This window comes from Lonchura striata, chromosome 16 (genome assembly GCF_050655825.1).
Source record: "Lonchura striata isolate lonStrDom1 chromosome 16, ASM5065582v1, whole genome shotgun sequence".
Classification (NCBI taxonomy): domain Eukaryota; kingdom Metazoa; phylum Chordata; class Aves; order Passeriformes; family Estrildidae; genus Lonchura; species Lonchura striata.
Genome location: NC_140718.1, coordinates 4,999,752 through 5,020,235, shown reverse-complemented (window position 1 = coordinate 5,020,235; position 20,484 = coordinate 4,999,752). Strand labels below are relative to the sequence as shown.

The 20,484-nt window shown below is 46.7% G+C and overlaps 1 protein-coding gene across 19 annotated transcripts in view; it reads right to left on the bottom strand.

The window, feature by feature from the left end:
• Positions 1-20,484, bottom strand: part of RUSF1 (RUS family member 1) — a 28,902-nt gene that overhangs the window by 2,603 nt on the left and 5,815 nt on the right. For 3 of the 19 annotated variants that reach the window (XM_085593459.1, XM_085593465.1, XM_085593458.1), the window contains exons 3-13: positions 20,190-20,335; positions 18,898-19,012; positions 17,981-18,026; positions 17,597-17,629; positions 16,207-16,312; positions 15,323-15,424; positions 13,060-13,130; positions 10,800-11,038; positions 10,273-10,330; positions 8,531-8,601; positions 4,640-4,801 (exon numbers count right to left, since the gene is read on the bottom strand). In XM_085593459.1, the coding sequence (XP_085449585.1) occupies positions 4,640-4,801; positions 8,531-8,601; positions 10,273-10,330; positions 10,800-11,038; positions 13,060-13,130; positions 15,323-15,424; positions 16,207-16,312; positions 17,597-17,629; positions 17,981-18,026; positions 18,898-19,012; positions 20,190-20,335 (1,149 nt within the window). Of the gene's footprint in view, positions 1-4,635; positions 4,802-4,959; positions 8,602-10,272; positions 10,331-10,799; positions 11,039-13,059; positions 15,261-15,322; positions 15,425-16,206; positions 16,313-17,596; positions 17,630-17,980; positions 18,027-18,897; positions 19,013-20,189; positions 20,336-20,484 lie in introns of those variants that run through there. The other 16 variants (XM_085593452.1, XM_085593455.1, XM_085593456.1 and 13 more) reach the window with 12 other exon arrangements.

The window sequence follows — 20,484 nt, the reverse complement described above, 5'->3', positions numbered from 1 at the left end:
TCCCCAAAATTCCAAAAATTCCACCCCAAATTCTGCCCCAAATTCCCAAAGTTCCCCCAAATTCTGCCCCAAATTCACCCCCGAAATCCCAAATTCCAACGTTCGCCCAAAATTCCCAATGTTCACCCCAAATTCCCAACATTCCCCCCAAATTCTGCCCCAAATTCACCCCCGAATTCCCAATTTCCAATATTTCCCTGAAATCCCCAAAATTCCCCCCAAATTCCACCCAAAATTCCCCAAATTTCCCCCAAATTCTGCCCCAAATTGACCCCCGAAATCCCAATTTCCAATATTTCCCTGAAATCCCCAAAATTCCAAAAATACCACCCAAAATGCCCCAAATTCCCCCCAAATTCTGCCCCAAATTCACCCCTGAAATCCCAAATTCCAATATTTCCCTGAAATCCCCAAAATTCCAAAAATTCCACCCAAAATTCCCCAAATTCCCCCCAAATTCTGCCCCAAATTCACCCCTGAAATCCCAAATTCCAATATTTCCCTGAAATCCCCAAAATTCCAAAAATTCCACCCAAAATTCCCCAAATTACCCCCAAATTCTGCCCCAAATTCACCCCCGAAATCCCAATTTCCAATATTTCCCTGAAATCCCCAAAATTCCAAAAATTCCACCCAAAATTCCCCAAATTCCCCCCAAATTCTGCCCCAAATTCACCCCTGAAATCCCAAATTCCAATATTTCCCTGAAATCCCCAAAATTCCAAAAATTCCACCCAAAATTCCCCAAATTCCCCCCAAATTCTGCCCCAAATTCACCCCTGAAATCCCAATTTCCAATATTTCCCTGAAATCCCCAAAATTCCAAAAATTCCACCCCAAATTCTGCCCCAAATTTCCAAAATTCCCCCCAAATTCTGCCCCAAATTCACCCCCAAAATCCCAATTTCCAATATTTCCCTGAAATCCCCAAAATTCCAAAAATTACCCCCAAATTCCACCCAAAATTCCCCAAATTCCCCCCAAGTTCTGCCCCAAATTCACCCCCGAAATCCCAAATTCCAACGTTCGCCCAAAATTCCCAATGTTCACCCCAAATTCCCAAAATTCCCCCCAAATTCCACCCAAATTTCCCCAAATTCCCCCCAAATTCTGCCCCAAATTGACCCCCGAAATCCCAATTTCCAATATTTCCCTGAAATCCCCAAAATTCCAAAAATTCCACCCCAAGTTCTGCCCCAAATTCCCAAAATTCCCCCCAAAATTCCCCCCAAGTTCTGCCCCAAATTCACCCCCGAAATCCCAAATTCCAACGTTCGCCCAAAATTCCCAATGTTCACCCAAAATTCCCCAAATTCCCCCCAAATTCCACCCAAAATTCCCCAAATTCCCCCAAATTCTGCCCCAAATTGACCCCCGAATTCCCAATTTCCAATATTTCCCTGAAATCCCCAAAATTCCCCCAAAATTCCCCCAAAAATTCCACCCAAATTCTGCCCCAAATTCACCCCCGAAATGCCAATTTCCAATATTTCCCTGAAATCCCCAAAATTCCAAAAATTCCACCCAAAATTCCCCAAATTCCCCCCAAATTCTGCCCCAAATTCACCCCCAAAATCCCAATTTCCAATATTTCCCTGAAATCCCCAAAATTCCAAAAATTACCCCCAAATTCCACCCAAAATTCCCCAAATTCCCCCCAAGTTCTGCCCCAAATTCACCCCCGAAATCCCAAATTCCAACGTTCGCCCAAAATTCCCCCCAAATTCCCAAAATTCCCCCCAAAATTCCACCCAAATTCTGCCCCAAAGTCACCCCCGAAATCCAGAAATTTCCAATGTTTCCCAAAATCCCCCCAAATTCTGCCCCAAATTCTGAAAATTCCCAAAATTTACCCCCAAAATCCCAAAATTTCCCAAAATTCAAACCCGAAATCCACAAATTTCCAACGTTTCCCTGAAATTCCCAAATTCCCCCGAAATTCCCCAAATTCCCCCAAATTCCCAAAATTCCTCCCAAATTCTGCCCCAAATTCCCAAAATTCCACCCAAAATCCCCCCGAAAATTTCCCCAAAATCACAGAAATTTCCCCCCAAAATCCTCCCCAAATTCCCAAAAATACCCCAAAATCCCATTTAAACCCCAAAAATGCCAAAAAAAAATCCCATTTAAACCCCTGAAAATTGCCAGAAAATTCAAAATTCCCAAAAATTCCCAACAATCCCAAAAGATGCCCCAAAAAAATCCCATTTAAACCCCCAAAAATCCCCAAAAAATCCCATTTGAACACCTAAAAAATCCCATTTAAACCCCAAAAAAATCCCATTTAAACGCTAAGAAATCCCAATTAAACCCCAAAAATCCCCAAAAAATCCCATTTAACACCCAAAAAATCCCCCAAAAACCCCATTTAAACCCCCAAAAAATCCCATTTAAACCCCCCAAAATCCCATTTAAACTCCCAAAATATCCCAAAAAAATCCCATTTAAACCCCCAAAAAATCAAAAAAAAATCCCATTTAAATCCCAAAAAATCCCCCAAAAAATCCCATTTAACCCCCCAAAAAATGCCCCAAAAATCCCAATTAAAGCCCTGAAAATCCCCCAAAAATCCAATTTAAACCCTCAAAAATACCCAAAAAATCCCAATTAAACCCCCAAAAAATCCCATTTAAATGCCAAAAAATCCCATTTAAACCCCCCAAAAAATCCCATTTAAACCCCAAAAATTCCCCCAAAAAATCCCATTTAACACCCAAAAAGTCCCAAAAAAATCCCATTTAAACCCCCAAAAAATCCCATTTAAACCCCCCAAAAAAATCCCATTTAAACCCCCAAAATTCCCAAAAAAATCCCATTTAAACCCCCAAAAAATCCCATTTAACACCCAAAAAATCCCCCCAAAATCCCATTTAAACCCAAAAAAATCCCAATTAAACCCCAAAAAATCCCCAAAATATCCCATTTAAACCCCCAAAAAATGCCCCAAAAATCCCATTTAAACCCCCAAAAAATCCCAAAAAAATCCCATTTAAACCCCCCCAAAAAATCCCATTTAACCCCCCAAAAATCTCCAAAAAATCCCATTTAAACCCCAAAAAATCCCCCAAAAATCCCATTTAAACCCCCAAAAAATCCCATTTAACCCCCAAAAATCCCCCAAAAATCCCCCAAAAATCCCATTTTAACCCCCAAAAAATCCCATTTAACCCCCAAAAAATCCCCCAAAAATCCCATTTAAACCCCAAAAAAAATCCCATTTAAACCCCAAAAATGCCCAAAAAAATCCCATTTAAACCCCAAAAAATCCCCAAAAAATCCCATTTTAACCCCCAAAAAATCCCATTTAACCCTCAAAAAAATCCCCCAAAAAATCCCATTTTAACCCCCAAAAAATCCCCCAAAAATCCCATTTAAACACCAAAAAATCCCATTTTAACCCCCAAAAAATCCCCAAAAAAATCCCATTTAAACCCCAAAAAATCCCATTTAACCCCCAAAAATTCCCACTTAAAATCCCATTTAACACCCAAAAAATGCCCCAAAAAATCCCATTTCAACCCCAAAAAATCCCAATTAAAACCCAAAAAAATCCCATTTAAACCCCAAAGAATGCAATTTAACCCCCCAAAATTCCCACAAAAAGATCCCATTTAACACCCAAAAAATGCCCCAAAAAATCCCAGTTAAACCCCCCCAAAAATATCCCATTTAAACCCCAAAAAATCGCCAAAAAATCCCATTTAAACGCCAAAAAAATGCCCAAAAAATCCCATTTAAAGCCCTGAAAATTTCCCAAAAATTCCCCAAAAATCCCATTTAACCCCCCAAAAAATCCCCCAAAAATCCCAATTAAACCCCCAAAAATCCCCAAAAAATCCCATTTGAACAGCCAAAAAATCCCATTTAAAGCCCAAAAAAATCCCATTTAAACCTCCAAAAAATCCCATTTAAACCCCCCAAAAAATCCCATTTAAACCCCAAAAATTCCCACAAAAAATCCCATTTAACACCCAAAAAATCCCCAAAAAATCCCATTTAACCCCCCAAAAAATCCCAAAAAAATCCCATTTAAACCCCAAAAAATCCCCATAAAATCCCATTTAACCCCCCAAAAAATACCCCCAAAAAATCCCATTTAAACCCCAAAAAATCCCCAAAAAATCCCATTTAACCCCCCAAAAAATACCCCCAAAAAATCCCATTTAAACCCCAAAAATTCCCAAAAAAATCCCATTTAAACCCCAAAAAATCCCCATAAAATCCCATTTTAACCCCCAAAAAATCCCATTTAACCCTCCAAAAAATCCCCCAAAAATCCCATTTAAACCCCCAAAAAATCCCAATTAAACCCCCCAAAAAATCCCATTTAACCCCCAAAAAATCCCCCAAAAATCCCATTTAAATGCCAAAAAATCCCATTTAACCCCCCAAAAAATGCCCCAAAAAATCCCATTTAAACCCCCAAAAAATCCCATTTAAACCCCAAAAATCCCCCAAAAATCCCATTTAAACCCCAAAAAAATCCCATTTAACCCCCCAAAAATCCCCCAAAAATCCCATTTAACCCCCCAAAAAAATCCCATTTAAAGCCCTGAAAATTCCCCAAATTCCCCAAAAATTCCCAAAATCCCCAAATTCCCCGAAATCCCCAAATTCCCCAAATCCGGCGCTCACTCACGGCAGCGGCGCAGGCGCCTCTGCAGCGGCTCCAGGCTGCGGCCCAGGGCGGTGGCGGCGCCCCCCAGGGGCTGCCCCAGGAGCTGCTCCAGCAGCAGCGCCTGAGCGCAGCCGCGCAGCGCCGCCCCGCGCGCCCCGCGCCGCAGCCCCACCGCCAGCTTCCCTGCGGGAGAGAATTCCCAAAAATCCCAGCATGGTCCCGCAATTCCCGAAACGTTCCCAAAAATCCCGGAAAAAACATCCCCGAAAGCTGGGAACGTTCCTGAAATCCGGAGCGGCGCCGCAGCACCACCCCGAGCTTCCCTGTGGGAGAGAATTCCCAAAAATCCCAGCATGGTCCCCAAAATAATCCCAAATATCCCAAAAAATCCCGAAAATACGGGAGCGTTCCCGAAAATCCGGAAAGAAACGGTGCCGAAAATCCAGAAATCCCGAAATGTTCCCAAAATTCCCAAAAGTCCAGGAAAGTTGACCAAAAATCCCGAAATGTTCCCAAAAATCCTGAAATGTTCCTAAAAAATCCCGAAAATCCCGGAGCGTTCCCGAAAATCCGGAGAGAAACATTGCCGAAAATCCTGAAATCCCGAAGTGTTCCCAAAATTCCCAAAAGTCCGGGAATGTTCCCAAAAATCTGGGAATGTTCACCAAGAATCCTGAAATGTTCCCAAAAAATCCCGAAAATCTGGGACCGTTTCCGAAAATCCAGAGAGAAACGCTGCCGAAAATCCTGAAATCCCAAAGTGTTCCCAAAAATCCCAAAAGTCTGAGAAAGTTGACCAAAAATCCTGAAATGTTCCCAAAAATCCGGGAATGTTCCCAAAAATCCCAAAATGTTCCCAAAAATCCCAAAAATCCCAGAGTGGTCCTGAAAATCCGGAGAGAAACGTTGCCGAAAATCCGGAAATCCCGAAGTGTTCCCAAAATTCCCAAAAATCTGGGAATGTTCACCAAAAATCCCAAAAATCCAGGAATGTTCACCAAAAATCCCGAAATGTTCCCAAAATTCCTAAAATCCGGGAATGTTCACCAAAAATCCCGAAATGTTCCCAAAATTCCCAAAAATCCAGGAATGTTCACCAAAAATCCCGAAATGTTCCCAAAATTCCTAAAATCCGGGAATGTTCACCAAAAATCCCAAAATGTTCCCAAAATTCCCAAAAGTCCGGGAATGTTCACAAAAATCCCCAAATGTTCCCAAAAATCCTGAAATGTTCCCAAAAATCTCAGAATGTTCCCCAAAAATCCTGAAATGTTCCCAAAAATCTCAGAATGTTCCCCAAAAATCCTGAAATGTTCCTAAAAAATCCCGAAAATCCCGGAGTGTTCCCGAAAATCCGGAGAGAAACGTTGCCGAAAATCCAGAAATCCCAAAATGTTCCCAAAATTCCCAAAAATCTGGGAATGTTAACCAAAATCACCAAATGTTCCCAAAAAATCCTGAAATGTTCCCAAAAATCTCGGAATGTTCACAAAAATCCCAAAATGTTCCCAAAAATCCCAAAAATCCGGGAATGTTCACCAAAAATCCCAAAACGTTCCCAAAAAATCTTGAAATGTTCCCAAAAATCTCGGAATGTTCCCAAAAATCCCAACATGGACCCAAAATAATCTCAAAAATCCCAAAAAATCCCGAAAATCCGGGAGCGTTCCGGGAAATTTTGAAAGAAACGTTGCCGAAAATCCAGAAATCCCAAAGTGTTCCCAAAAAATCCTGAAATGTTCCCAAAAATCTGGGAATGTTCCCCCAAAAATCCTGAAATGTTCCCAAAAAATCCCAAAAATCCCGGAGCGTTCCCGAAAATCCGGAGAGAAACGTTGCCGAAAATCCTGAAATCCCAAAATGTTCCCAAAAATCCCAAAAGTCTGAGAAAGTTGACCAAAAATCCCGAAATGTTCCCAAAAATCCGGGAATGTTCCCAAAAATCCCAAAATGTACCCAAAAATCCCGAAAATCCCAGAGTGGTCCTGAAAATCCAGAGAGAAACGTTGCCGAAAATCCAGAAATCCCAAAATGTTCCCAAAATTCCCAAAAGTCCGGGAATGTTCCCAAAAAATCCTGAAATGTTCCCAAAAATCTCGGAATGTTCACAAAAATCCTAAAATGTTCCCAAAAAATCGCAAAAATCCTGAAATGCTCCCAAAAATCTCGGAATGTTCACAAAAATCCTAAAATGTTCCCAAAAAATCGCAAAAATCCTGAAATGCTCCCAAAAATCTCGGAATGTTCACAAAAATCTTAAAATGTTCCCAAAAAATCGCAAAAATCCTGAAATGTTCCCAAAAATCCCGAAAATCCCGGAGCGTTCCCGAAAATCCGGAGAGAAACGTTGCCGAAAATCCAGAAATCCCGAAGTGTTCCCAAAATTCCCAAAAATCCGGGAATGTTAACCAAAATCCCCAAATGTTCCCAAAAAATCCTGAAATGTTCCCAAAAATCTGGGAATGTTCACAAAAATCCTAAAATGTTCCCAAAAAATCGCAAAAATCCTGAAATGTTCCCAAAAGTCCCGAAAATCCTGAAAGAAAACTGCCAAAAATCCAGAAATCCCAAAATGTTCCCAAAATTCCCAAAAATCCAGGAATGTTCACCAAAAATCCCAAAATGTTCTCAAAAAAATCCTGAAATGTTCCCAAAAATCTCAGAATGTTCCCCAAAAATCCCAAAATGTTCCCAAAAATCCCGAAAATCCCAGAGTGGTCCTGAAAATCCGGAGAGAAACGTTGCCGAAAATCCAGAAATCCCAAAATGTTCCCAAAAATCCCAAAAATCCGGGAAAGTTGCCCAAAAATCCCGAAATGTTCCCGAAAATCCCAAAAATCCGGGAATGTTCACCAAAAATCCCGAAATGTTCCCAAAAAAATCCTGAAATGTTCCCAAAAATCCCAACATGGACCCAAAATAATCCCAAAAATCCGGGAATGTTCGCCAAAAATCGCGAAATGTTCCCAAAATTCCCAAAAATCCGGGAAAATTCCCAAAAATCCAGAAATACTCCCAAAAATCCCCAAAATCCGGGAAAACTCCCAAAATATGGGAAAACTCCCCAAAATATGGGAAAATTCACAAAAAATCTGGGAAAATTCCCAAAAATTCTGAAACTTTCCCAGAAATCCGGGAACGTTCCCAAAAATCCAGGAGAATTCCCCAAAAATCCCAAAATGTTTCCAAGAAATTCCAAAAATCCGGGAGCGTTCCTGGAAATTTTGAAAGAAACGTTGCCGAAAATCCAGAAATCCCAAAAATCCCAAAATGGTCCCGGAATTCCCAAAAATCCGGGAATGTTCACCAAAAATCCCAAAATGTTCCCAAAAAAATCCCCAAAATCCCAAAATGTTCCCAAAATTCCCAAAAATCCAGGAATGTTCCCCAAAATCACGAAATGTTCCCGAAAATCCTGAAATGTTCCCGAAAATCCTGAAAATTCAGCAATGTTCCCAAAAATCCCAAAAATCTGGGAAAATTCCCAAAAATCCAGGAAAACTCCCAAAATCTTGGAAAATTCCCAAAAAACCCGGGAAAACTCCAAAAAAATCTGGGAAAATTCCCAAAAATCCTGGAAAATCCCCAAAAAATCCTGAAACATTACCAAAAACCTGGGAAAATTCCCAAAAATTCGGGAAAATTCCCAAAAATCTGGGAATATTCCCAAAAATCCAGGAAAGTTCCCCAAAATCCGGGAAAATTCCCAAAATTCCAGGAAAATTCCCAAATATCCCCCAAAAATTTTTCCTCCAAATTTTTGGGATTTTTGCCCCGTTTTCCCTCCTGATTTTTTTCGCGTTTTCCCAAATTTTGGTGTTTTTCCCCCAAAATTTTGGTTTTTTTTTTCTGTTTCCCCTCGGAATTTTGGATATTTTTCCCAAAATTTTGGGAATGTTGGGGTTTTCCCACCTTGGGAGGGGCGGAGCACGAGGACGTAGTCGGGGGTTCCGCACTCCAGAGCCTTCCGGAACTCGGCCTCGCTGGAAAAGCGGGAAAAAAATCCCAAAATTGGTCAAATCCCGACAAATTCCCAACGGTCCCAAAAAATTCCCCAAAATTCCAGAAAATTCCCACAAAATTCCCCCAAATTTCCCAAAAAATTCCTTCAAAATTCCCCCGAAATTGCCCCAATTTGACCAAAAATTCACAATATTCCCGCAAAATTCCCCCAGAATGCCCAAAAAATTTCGCACAAAATTCCTCAAAAATTCAAAAAAATTCCCACAAATTTCCCAAAAAATTTCCCACAAAATTCCTCAAAAATTAAAAAATATTCCCACAAAATTCCCCAAAAACTTCCCACAAAATTCCCTAAAACTCCCCCAAAATTCCATAAAATTCCTCAGAAAATCCACAAAATTCCCCCCAACTTCCTCCAAAATTCCTAAAAAATTCCCTCAAAATTTCCCTCAAAATTCCACAAAATTCCTCACAAAATTTCCCACAAAATTCCCTCAAAACTCCCCCAAAATTGCTCAAATTTCACCTAAAATTCACAATATTGCCACAACATTCCCCAAAAAATTCCCCCAAAAATAAAATAATAATGTCTCCAAAATTTTCCCCAAAGATTTCCCCCAAAATTCCCGAAAATTCCCCATAAAATTCCAAAGCCGCACCAAAAAATAACCAAAAAATTACAAAAATTATCCCCCCAAAATTCCCAAAATTCCAAAAAAATTCCCTCCAAAATTTATAAAAATCTACAAAAATTTCCCCCCAAAATTCCCCAAAAATTCCCCAAAAACTCCCCCCAAAAAAATCAAAAAAACACCAAAAAAAAGATAAAAACTTCCCCAAAAACCCCAAAAATTAAAAAAAATTTCCCTCCAAAATTTATAAAAATCTACAAAAATTTTCCCCCAAAACTCCCAAAAATTCCCCCAAAACTCCCCCCAAAAAATAAAAAAAACACCAAAAAAAAGATAAAAACTGCTCCAAAAACCTCAAAAATTCAAAAAAACTTCCCTCCAAAATTTATAAAAATCTACAAAAATTTTCCCCCAAAACTCCCAAAAAATTCCCCGAAAACTCCCCCCAAAAAAATCAAAAAAACACCAAAAAAATGATAAAAACTTCCCCAAAAATTCAAAGAAATTTCCCTCCAAAATTTATAAAAATCTACAAAAATTTTCCCCAAAACTCCCAAAAAATTCCCCGAAAACTCCCCCAAAAAAATCAAAAAAAACACAAAAAAAAAGATAAAAACTTCCCCAAAAAACCCAAAAATTCCAAAAAATTTCCCTCCAAAATTTTTAAAAATCTACAAAAATTTTCCCCAAAAATTCCCCAAAAAAATCCCAAAAATTCCCCCAAAACCTCCCCACAAAAAATAAAAAAAAACACCAAAAAAAAGATAAAAACTTCTCCAAAACCCCCAAAAATTCCAAAAAATTTCCCTCCAAAATTTATAAAAATCTACAAAAATTTTCCCCCAAAATTCCCCAAAAAATACCCAAAATTCCCCAAAAACTCCCCAAAAAAATTCCAAAAAACACAAAAAAATTATAAAAACATCCCCCAAAAATCCCCAAAAATTCCAAAAAAAATCCCAAAAATTAAACAAAATTCTCCGAATTTTCACCCCTATTTTTTTTCCCAAAAATCCCCCAAAATCCCCCAAAATTCCCCAAATTTGGCCCCGCCCCCACCTGCTCACGAGCTGCTCCAGGGGCGCCCCCAGGTGGAGGCGGAGGCGGGACCCGAACCCTGGGGGGGGGAGGGGCGATGACGTCATCAAAGCGCGCCCCAAACCCCTGCGGGCGTGGCCGGGAAACCCCAAATTCCCCAAAATCCTCCCCAGGTGTGCCCAGGTGACCCCAAAACCTCCCCAGGTGTGCCCAGGTGACCCCAAATTCCCCAAAATCCTCCCCAGGTGTGCCCAGGTGACCCCAAATCCTCCCCAGGTGTGCCCAGGTGACCCCAAATCCTCCCCAGGTGTGCGCAGGTGACCCCAAATTCCCCAAATCCTCCCCAGGTGTGCCCAGGTGACCCCAAATCCCCCAAAATCCTCCCCAGGTGTGCCCAGGTGCCCCCAAATCCTCCCCAGGTGTGCCCAGGTGTGCCCAGGTGCCCCCAAATCCTCCCCAGATGTGCCCAGGTGTGCCCAGGTGACCCCAAATCCTCCCCAGGTGTGCCCAGGTGTGCCCAGGTGACCCCAGATCCCCAACCCCCTCACCTGGCAGCAGCGGCTCGCGGGGGTTCACCTGCTCGGGGCGGGGCAGCTCCAGCTCGACCCCGCCCGGCCCCGGGCTGACCACGCCCCTTTCCCCGCCGGCCCCGCCCCCTCGCAGGGCCCAGCCAATGGCCAGCCGGAGGCGGGGCCGGTTCAGGGAGGTGAGGGTGAGGGAGGCCAGGGCGGCCATGTTGGCGGCCAGGTGAGCGGCCAGGAGCAGCCCCAGGGTGGCCCAGGTGAGCCTGAGGGGGGGCGGAGACAGGTAAGGACACGCCCACTGGTGAATAAACCACGCCCCCTTTGGGAATAAGCCACGCCCACCTCACCTAGGCCACGCCCAATTATGGATAGGCCACGCCTCCTTCGTGAATAAGCCACGCCCACCTCAGAAATGGCCACGCCCACCTCACCTGGAAGACCCCAAACCTCACCTGGGCCACGCCCACTTATGGATACGCCACGCCCACTTAATTAATGAGCCACGCCCACCTCACCTAGAAGAGCCCAAATCTCACCTGGGCCATGCCCACTTATGGATAGACCACGCCCATTTTATTAATGAGCCACACCCACCTCACCTGAGCCACACCCACATCACCTGGAAAGATCCAAAAATCTCACCTGGGCCACGCCCACTTATGGATAGGGCACGCCCATTTAATTACTAAACCACACCCACCTCACCTTGGCCACGCCCACCTCGCCTAGAAGAGCCCAAGCCTCACCTAGGCCACGCCCACTTATGGACAGACCACGCCCATTTCCCAAATAAGCCACGCCCACCTCACCTTGGCCACGCCCACCTCACCTGAAGTAGCCCAAAGCTCACCTGGGCCACGCCCACTTATGGACAGACCACGCCCACTCCATTAATGAGCCACGCCCACCTCACCTGGGCCACGCCCACCTCACCTGAAGTAGCCCAAAGCTCACCTGGGCCACGCCCACTTATGCATAGGCCACGCCCACTTCATTAATGAGCCACGCCCACCTCACCTGGGCCACGCCCACCTCACCTAGAAGATCCCAAAGCTCACCTGGGCCACGCCCACTTATGGATAGACCACGCCCACTTCATTAATGAGCCACGCCCACCTCACCTTGGCCACGCCCACCTCACCTGAAAGACCCAAAATCTCACCTGGGCCACGCCCACTTACGGATAGGCCACGCCCATTTAATAAACCACACCCACCTCACCTTGGCCACGCCCACCTCACCTGAAAGAGCCCAAAGCTCACCTGGGCCACGCCCACTTATTGATAGGTCACGCCCATTTTATTAACCCACGCCAATCTCAATTTGGCCACGCCCACCTCACCTGGAAAGAGCCCAAATCTCACCTGGGCCACGCCCCCTTACAGACAGGCCACGCCCATTTAATTACTAAACCACACCCACCTCACCTTGGCCACGACCACCTCACCTGGAAGACCCCAAACCTCACCTGGGCCACGCCCACTTATGGACAGACCACGCCCATTTAATGAACAAGCCACGCCCATCCAACATAGGCCACGCCCACTTATGGACAGACCACGCCCACTCCATTAACAAGCCACGCCCACCTCACCTGGGCCATGCCTGCCTCACCTGGGCCACGCCCACTTATGGATAAGCCACACCCACCCCACATAGGCCACGCCCACTCTTGGATAGGCCACGCCCATTTCTTGAAGAAGCCACGCCCACCTCACCTGGGCCACATACACTTATGGATAGGCCACGCCCATTCCCTATATAAGCCACGCCCATCCAACATAGGCCACGCCCACTTATGGATAATCCACGCCCCTTCTTGAATAAGCCACGCCCATTTTGCCGAAAAACTCCAAACCCTTCTGGCCCCGCCCAATTCCAGCCCCGCCCCTCGAAGCCCCTCCCCTTTTAAGCCCCTCCTACTTCCCACCTCAGAGTTAAACCCCTCCCCATTTAAGCCACGCCCCTTTTAAGCCCCTCCTATTTAAACCCCGCCCTTTTAAGCCCCTCCCATTTAAGCCACGCCCCTTCAAGCCCCTCCCCATTTAAGCTACGCCCCTTTAAGCCCCTCCCCATTCAAGCCACGCCCCTTTAAGCCCCTCCCCACTTAGGCCACGCCCCTTCCTCCCCCTTAGGCCCCGCCCCCTGCTCACATCCACTTAGCCCTGCCCACAATGGCCACGCCCCCATTTTGGCCACGCCCCCTGTCCCGACCAATAGCAGTGGTCCCCTGCCCTCTGGCCACGCCCCTTATGGTGGCCACGCCCCCGGCCCCGCCCCTCACCATGGCCGCCCGTCCAGCAGGGGGAGCAGCAGCAGCGACAGCAGCAGCCCCGCCCCGTTCACCAGCGTCTCCTGCCAGTAAGGACCAGTACAAACCAGTCAGGACCAGTACAAACCAGTATGAATTGATAGAAACCAGTATGGACCAGTACAAACCAGTAAGGACCAGTACAAACCAGTATGAATTGATAGAAACCAGTATGGACCAGTACAAACCAGTAAGGACCAGTACAAACCAGTAAGGACCAGTACAAACCAGTAGGAATTGATAGAAACCAGTATGGACCAGTACAAACCAGTATAAACCAGTACAAACCACTATAAACCAGTACAAACCAGTAAGGACCAGTACAAACCAGTAAGGACCAGTACAAACCAGTAGGAATTGATAGAAACCAGTATGGACCAGTACAAACCAGTAAGGACCAGTACAAACCAGTAAGGACCAGTATAAACCAGTAGGAATTGATAGAAACCAGTATGGACCAGTACAAACCAGTAAGGACCAGTACAAACCAGTAAGGACCAGTACAAACCAGTAAGGACCAGTACAAGGCAGTAAGGACCAGTACAAACCAGTATGGACCAGTACAAACCACTATAAACCAGTACAAACCAGTAAGGACCAGTATAAACCAGTAGGAAGTGATAGAAACCAGTAGGAACCAGTATAAACCAGTAGGAATTGACAGAAACCAGTAGGAACCAGTAGGAATTGATAGAAACCAGTATGGACCAGTATAAACCAGTATAAACCAGTAAGGACCGGTACAGACCAGTATGGACCAGTACAGACCAGTATGGACCAGTACAGACCAGTATGGACCAGTACAGACCAGTATGGACCAGTATGGACCGGTATGGATTGATAGAAACCAGTAAAAACCAGTACAGACCAGTATAAACCAGTAAGGACCAGTATGGACCAGTATGGAACAGAACATACCAGTACGGACCAGTACGAACCCTTAAGGATTGATAGAAACCAGTAAAAACCAGTATAATCCAGTATAAACCAGTAAGGACCGGTACGGACCAATACAGACCAGTATGGACCAGTATGGACCATTACGGATTGATAAAAACCAGTATAAACCAGTATAAACCAGTTAGGACCGGTATGGACCAGTATGGACTGGTAGGGATTGATAGAAACCAGTATAAACCAGTATAAACCAGTATAAACCAGTAAGGACCGGTAAGGACCAGTATAAACCAGTATAAACCAGTATAAACCAGTATAAAACAGTATAAACCAGTAAGGACCGGTAAGGACCAGTATAAACCAGTATAAACCAGTATAAACCACTATAAACCAGTATGGATCAGTACAGACCAGTATAAAACAGTATGGACCAGTATGGAGCAATTCGATAACTCACTTGGCGGCCATCTTGGATTACATTATTTGGCTGCCATCTTGGATTGGTAGTTTATTGAGCACTATAAACCAGTACAAACCAGTATAAACCAGTATAAACCAGTATAGATGGTCCAAATCCCCTCCCAGTCCCCTCCCAGTCTCCTCCCAGTCCAAACCAGTGCTCCCAGTCCCACCCGGCTGCTGTCCTTGGCGGCCATCTTGGACTACATTATTTGGCCGCCATCTTGGATGAGTAACTCAGCACCAGTGTAAACCAGTATAAACTAGTGTAAACCAGTATGGATGGTGCCAAATCCCCTCCCAGTCTCCTCCCAGTCCAAACCAGTGCTCCCAGTCCCACCCGGCTGCTGTCCTTGGCGGCCATTTTGAATAACTCACTTGGCGGCCATCTTGGATTGGTAGCTTATTGACCACTATAAACCAGTACAAACCAGTATAAACCAGTATAAACCAGTATGGATGGTTCAAATCCCCTCCCAGTCTCCTCCCAGTGCCCTCCCAGTCCAAACCAGTGCTCCCAGTCCCACCCGGCTGCTGTCCTTGGCGGCCATTTTGAATAACTCACTTGGCGGCCATCTTGGATTGGTAGCTTATTGAGCACTATAAACCAGTACAAACCAGTATAAACCAGTATGGATGGTCCAAATCCCCTCCCAGTCTCCTCCCAGTCCAAACCAGTGCTCCCAGTCCCACCCGGCTGCTGTCCTTGGCGGCCATTTTGAATAACTCACTTGGCGGCCATCTTGGATTGGTAGCTTATTGACCACTATAAACCAGTACAAACCAGTATAAACCAGTATAAACCAGTATGGATGGTTCAAATCCCCTCCCAGTCCCTTCCCAGTGCCCTCCCAGTCCAAACCAGTGCTCCCAGTCCCACCTGGCTGCTGTCCTTAGCGGCCACGTCGGCCACGTTGTCCCTCCGGGCCTGGTGCACGGCCAGGGCCGCCCTGGTGGCGCCGCCGGCCACGCCCACCACGCACTGCCACCAGTACAAACCAGTATAAACCAGTATGGACCAGTATAAATGGAAAAATACAGCGTAAACCAGTACAAACCAGTAGAAACCAGTATGGACCACTATAAACCAGTACGGGCCATCCCAGTCCCATCCCAGTCCCTCCCAGTTTGGACCAGTAACATCCCAGTTCATCCCAGTTTATTCCCAGTCCCTCCCAGTATAAACCAGTTCCCTCCCAGTCCCTCCCAGTTCCCTCCCAGTCCCTCCCAGTATAAACCAGTTACCTCCCAGTCCATCCCAGTCCATTCCCAGTTTATCCCAGTCCCATCCCAGTCCATCCCAGTTCCTCTCAGTCCATTCCCAGTTTATCCCAGTCCCCTCCCAGTCCCTCCCAGTCCATCCCAGTCCCTCCCAGTTCCTCCCAGTTCATCCCAGTATAAACCAGTTACCTCCCCAGCCATCCCAATTTATTCCCAGTTCATCCCAGTATAAACCAGTTGCCTCCCAGTCCCTCCCAGGATGGACCAGTAACATCCCAGTTCATCCCAGTTTATTCCCAGTTCCCTCCCAGTCCCTCCCAGTATAAACCAGTTACCTCCCAGTCCATCCCATTCCCTCCCAGTTCCTCCCAGTCCCTCCCAGTTTATCCCAGTTCATCCCAGTATAAACCAGTTGCCTCCCAGTCCATCCCAGTATGGACCAGTAAGATCCCAGTTTATCCCAATTTATTCCCAGTCCATCCCAGTATAAACCAGTCCCCTCCCAGTCCCTCCCAGTATAAACCAGTTCCCCCCCAGTCTCACCCTGGCGGCGGCCGCCATGATGAGGAGGGCGGGGCCGAGGCTCAGCCAATGGGGAGCGAGGATTTCCAGCACCAGGGCGACGTCATTGAGCACGTCCGCCACCAGCCTGGGGGCGGGGCCTGCCCTTATTTGGAGTTGTGGGCGGGGCTTCATCCCATTGATTGACATGGAGGGGGCGGGGCCTGCCCTTATGTGGAGTTGTGGGCGGGGCTTATGCCATTGATTTACATGAAGGGGCGGGGCCTACCCTTATTTGGAGATGTGGGCGGGGCTTCTGCCATTGATTGACATATGGGGGCGGGGCCTGCCCTAATTTGGACTTGTGGGCGGGGCTTCTGCCCATTGATTGACATGTAGGGGTGGGGCCTGCCCTTATTTGGAGTTGTGGGCGGGGCTTCTGCCCATTGATTGACATGTAGGGGGCGGGGCCTGCCCTTATTTGGAGTTGTGGGCGGGGCTTCTGCCATTGATTGACATGTAGGGGGCGGGGCCTGCCCTTATTTGGAGTTGTGGGCGGGGCTTTGCACCATTGATTGACATGTAGGGGGCGGGGCCTGCCCTTATTTTGAGTTGTGGGCGGGGCTTTGCACCATTGATTGACATATGGGCGGGGCATGCCCTTATTTGAAGTTGTGGGCGGGGCTTTGCACCATTGATTGACATATGGGCGGGGCATGCCCTTATTTGAAGTTGTGGGCGGGGCTTCTGCCATTGATTGACATGGAGGGGGCGGGGCCTGCCCTTATTTGGAGTTGTGGGCGGAGCTTCATCCCTTTGATTGACATATGGGCGGGGCCTGCCCTTATTTGGAGTTGTGGGCGGGGCTTCTGCCATTGATTGACACATGGGCGGGGCCTGCCCTTATTTGGAGTTGTGGGCGGGGCTTATGCCATTGATTGACATGGAGGGGGCGGGGCCTGCCCTTATATGGCGTTGTGGGCGGGGCTTCTGCCCATTGATTGACATGGAGAGGGCGGGGCTTGGCCTTATTTGGAGTTGTGGGCGGAGCTTCTGTCCATTGATTGACATGGAGGGGCGGGGCCTGTCCTTATTTGGAGTTGTGGGCGGGGCTTCTGCCCATTGATTGACATATGGGCGGGGCCAGCTTTTATTTGGAGTTGTGGGCGGGGCTTCTGCCATTGATTGACATGGAAGGGGCGTGGCCTGCCCTTATTTGGAGTTGTGGGCGGGGCTTTGCACCATTGATTGACATGTAGGGGCGGGGCCTGCCCTTATTTGGAGTTGTGGGTGGGGCCATATATGGTAAAGGGGGCGGAGCTTAAGAATGGCACCCTATTAGCATATACGGGAAAAGGGGCGGGGCTTAAGGGCAACAGCCATATATGGTAAAAGGGGCGTGGCTTGGATGGGGAAAGGGGCGGGGCCTCACCGCCATTGCTTGGCCTCACAGTCCAGGTGGCTCCTGGGGGGGGGGAAACCAGTATAAACCAGTATGGACCAGTATAAACCAGTAAAAACCAGTATGGACCAATCCAAACCAGTACAAAAATCGCCCCCAGCACGGATGATACCCCATTTTTAACCCTTTCGTCCCCTCCCAGTATAAACCAGTATGACCCAGTTCCCTCCCAGTTCCTCCCAGTTCCCCCCCAGTCCCTCCCAGTCCATTCCCAGTTTATCCCAGTTCCCTCCCAGTCCCTCCCAGTATAAACCAGTTTGGCCCAGTCCCTCCCAGTCCATTCCCAGTTCATCCCAGTTCCCTCCCAGTCCCTCCCAGTATAAACCAGTTTGGCCCAGTCCGTCCCAGTCTCACCCCTGCAGCCACACGAAGACGATCCTGGTGATGATCCCGACCCCGTCTGCGAATTCCGGGAATTTTGGTTGGGAATTCTGGGATTTTTTTTAGGAATTCCAGGATTTTTTTTTAGGAATTCGGGGGGTTTTTTTGGGGAATTCCGGGGTTTTTTTGGGAATTCCAGGATTTTTTTGGGAATCCCAGGATTTTGGGATGGAATTCTGGCTTTTTTTCAGGAATTTGGGATTTTTGATTGGAATTCCAGGATTTCGGTTGGGAATTCTGGGTTTTCTTTGGGAATCCCGGGATTTTTTTGAGAATTCAGGATTTTTTGGGAATTCTGGGATTTTTTGGGGAATTTGGCATTTTTTTTGGGAATTCCGGGATTTTTTTTTTGGGAATTACAGTAATTTTTTTGGAAATTCATGGATTTTTTTTCAGTAATTCCAGGATTTTTGATGAGATTTCCGGGTTTTTTTGGGAATTCAGGATTTTTAATTGGAATTCCAGGATTTTTTTTGGGAATTCCGGGATTTTTTTCAGGAATTTGGGATTTTAGTTGGGAATGCCAAGATTTTTGCTGGGAATTCCGGGTCTTTTTTGGGAATTTGGGATTTTGGGATGGAATTCAGGATTTTTTTTGAGAATTAGTGATTTTTTTGGGGAATTCTGGGATTTTGGTCTGGAATTTGGGATTTTTTTTTCTGGGAATTCCGTTTTTTCTCGGGAATTTGGGATTTTTGATGGGAATTCCAGGGGTTTTTTTTCGGAAATACCAGGATTTTTTTGGGAATTTGGGATTTTGGTCTAGAATTCAGGATTTTTGATGGGAATTCCGGGATTTTTTTGGGAATCCCGGGATTTTTTTCAGGAATTCGGGATTTTTTTTGGGAATCTGGTATTTTTTGGGAATTGGGGAGCGCGGCGGGCCGCACCTCGCAGCAGCCAGGTGAGCGCGGCCCCGGTGACGGAGGCGGCGCCGTCGCCGACCCCGACGGCCTCGAGCACGGCCCGGGCGGAGAGAGACGAGCACAGCGAGGAGCAGAGAGCCTGGAAACCAGTGCGGACCAGTATAAACCAGTATAAACCAGTACGGACCAGTATAAACCAGTATAAACCAGTATGGACCAGTAAAAACCAGTGCGGACCAGTATAAACCAGTATAAACCAGTACGGACCAGTATAAACCAGTATAAACCAGTACGGACCAGTATAAACCAGTATAAACTAGTATGGACCAGTATAAACCAGTGCGGACCAGTATAAACCAGTATAAACCAGTACGGACCAGTATAAACCAGTATAAACCAGTACGGACCAGTATAAACCAGTATAAACTAGTATGGACCAGTATAAACCAGTGCGGACCAGTATAAACCAGTACGGAACGGTACGGGACCAGTATAGACCAGGAACCTCCCAGTTCCCTCCCAGTTTGTCCCAGTCTCTCCCAGTATAAACCAGTCCATTCCCAGTCCCTCCCAGTCCCTCCCAGTTTCCTCCCAGTCCATCCCAGTCCCCTCCCAGTCCCTCCCAGTTCCCTCCCAGTTCATGCCAGTTCTTTCCCAGTCCTTCCCAGTCCATCCCAGTCCCTCCCAGTATAAACCAGTCCATCCCAGTCCCTCCCAGTTCCCTCCCAGTTCCTCCCAGTCCCTCCCAGTATAAACCAGTTCCCTCCCAGTCCTTCCCAGTATAACTCAGTCCCTCCCAGTCCCTCCCAGTTCCCTCCCAGTCCCTCCCAGTATAAACCAGTTCCCTCCCAGTCCCTCCCAGTCCCTCCCAGTCCCTCCCAGTATAAACCAGTTCCCTCCCAGTCCCTCCCAGTCCCTCCCAGTTCCCTCCCAGTTCCCTCCCAGTCTCTCCCAGTATAAACCAGTTCCCTCCCAGTCCCTCCCAGTCCCTCCCAGTTCCCTCCCAGTCTCTCCCAGTATAAACCAGTTCCCTCCCAGTCCCTCCCAGTCCCTCCCAGTCCCTCCCAGTATAAACCAGTTCCCTCCCAGTCCCTCCCAGTCCCTCCCAGTTCCCTCCCAGTTCATGCCACTTCTTTCCCAGTCCTTCCCAGTCCATCCCAGTCCCTCCCAGTATAAACCAGTCCATCCCAGTCCCTCCCAGTTCCCTCCCAGTCCCTCCCAGTTCCCTCCCAGTCCCTCCCAGTCCATCCCAGTCCCTCCCAATCCCTCCCAGTCCCTCCCAGTCCCTCCCAGTCCCTCCCAGTACAAACCAGTACCTGCAGGCTGTCCCAGCACTGGTACCGGGCGTAGTCGGGGCTGACGCTCTCAGGGAAGCCCTGGGGGAGCAGCAGCCGCTGCCGAAATTCCCCAAAATTCCCAAAATTCCCCAAAAATTTGGGGAGAAAACAATGAGAAAACGTCACTGGGGGAAAGGAGGCGGAATTGGCCAAAATTCCCGAAAAATTTCGTGGAAATTCCCTAAAAATTCCTCGAAAATTCCCAAAAAAATTCCACCTAAAATTCCCAAAATATTCCCTGAAAATTCCATGAATTTCCCTAAAAATTTCCTAA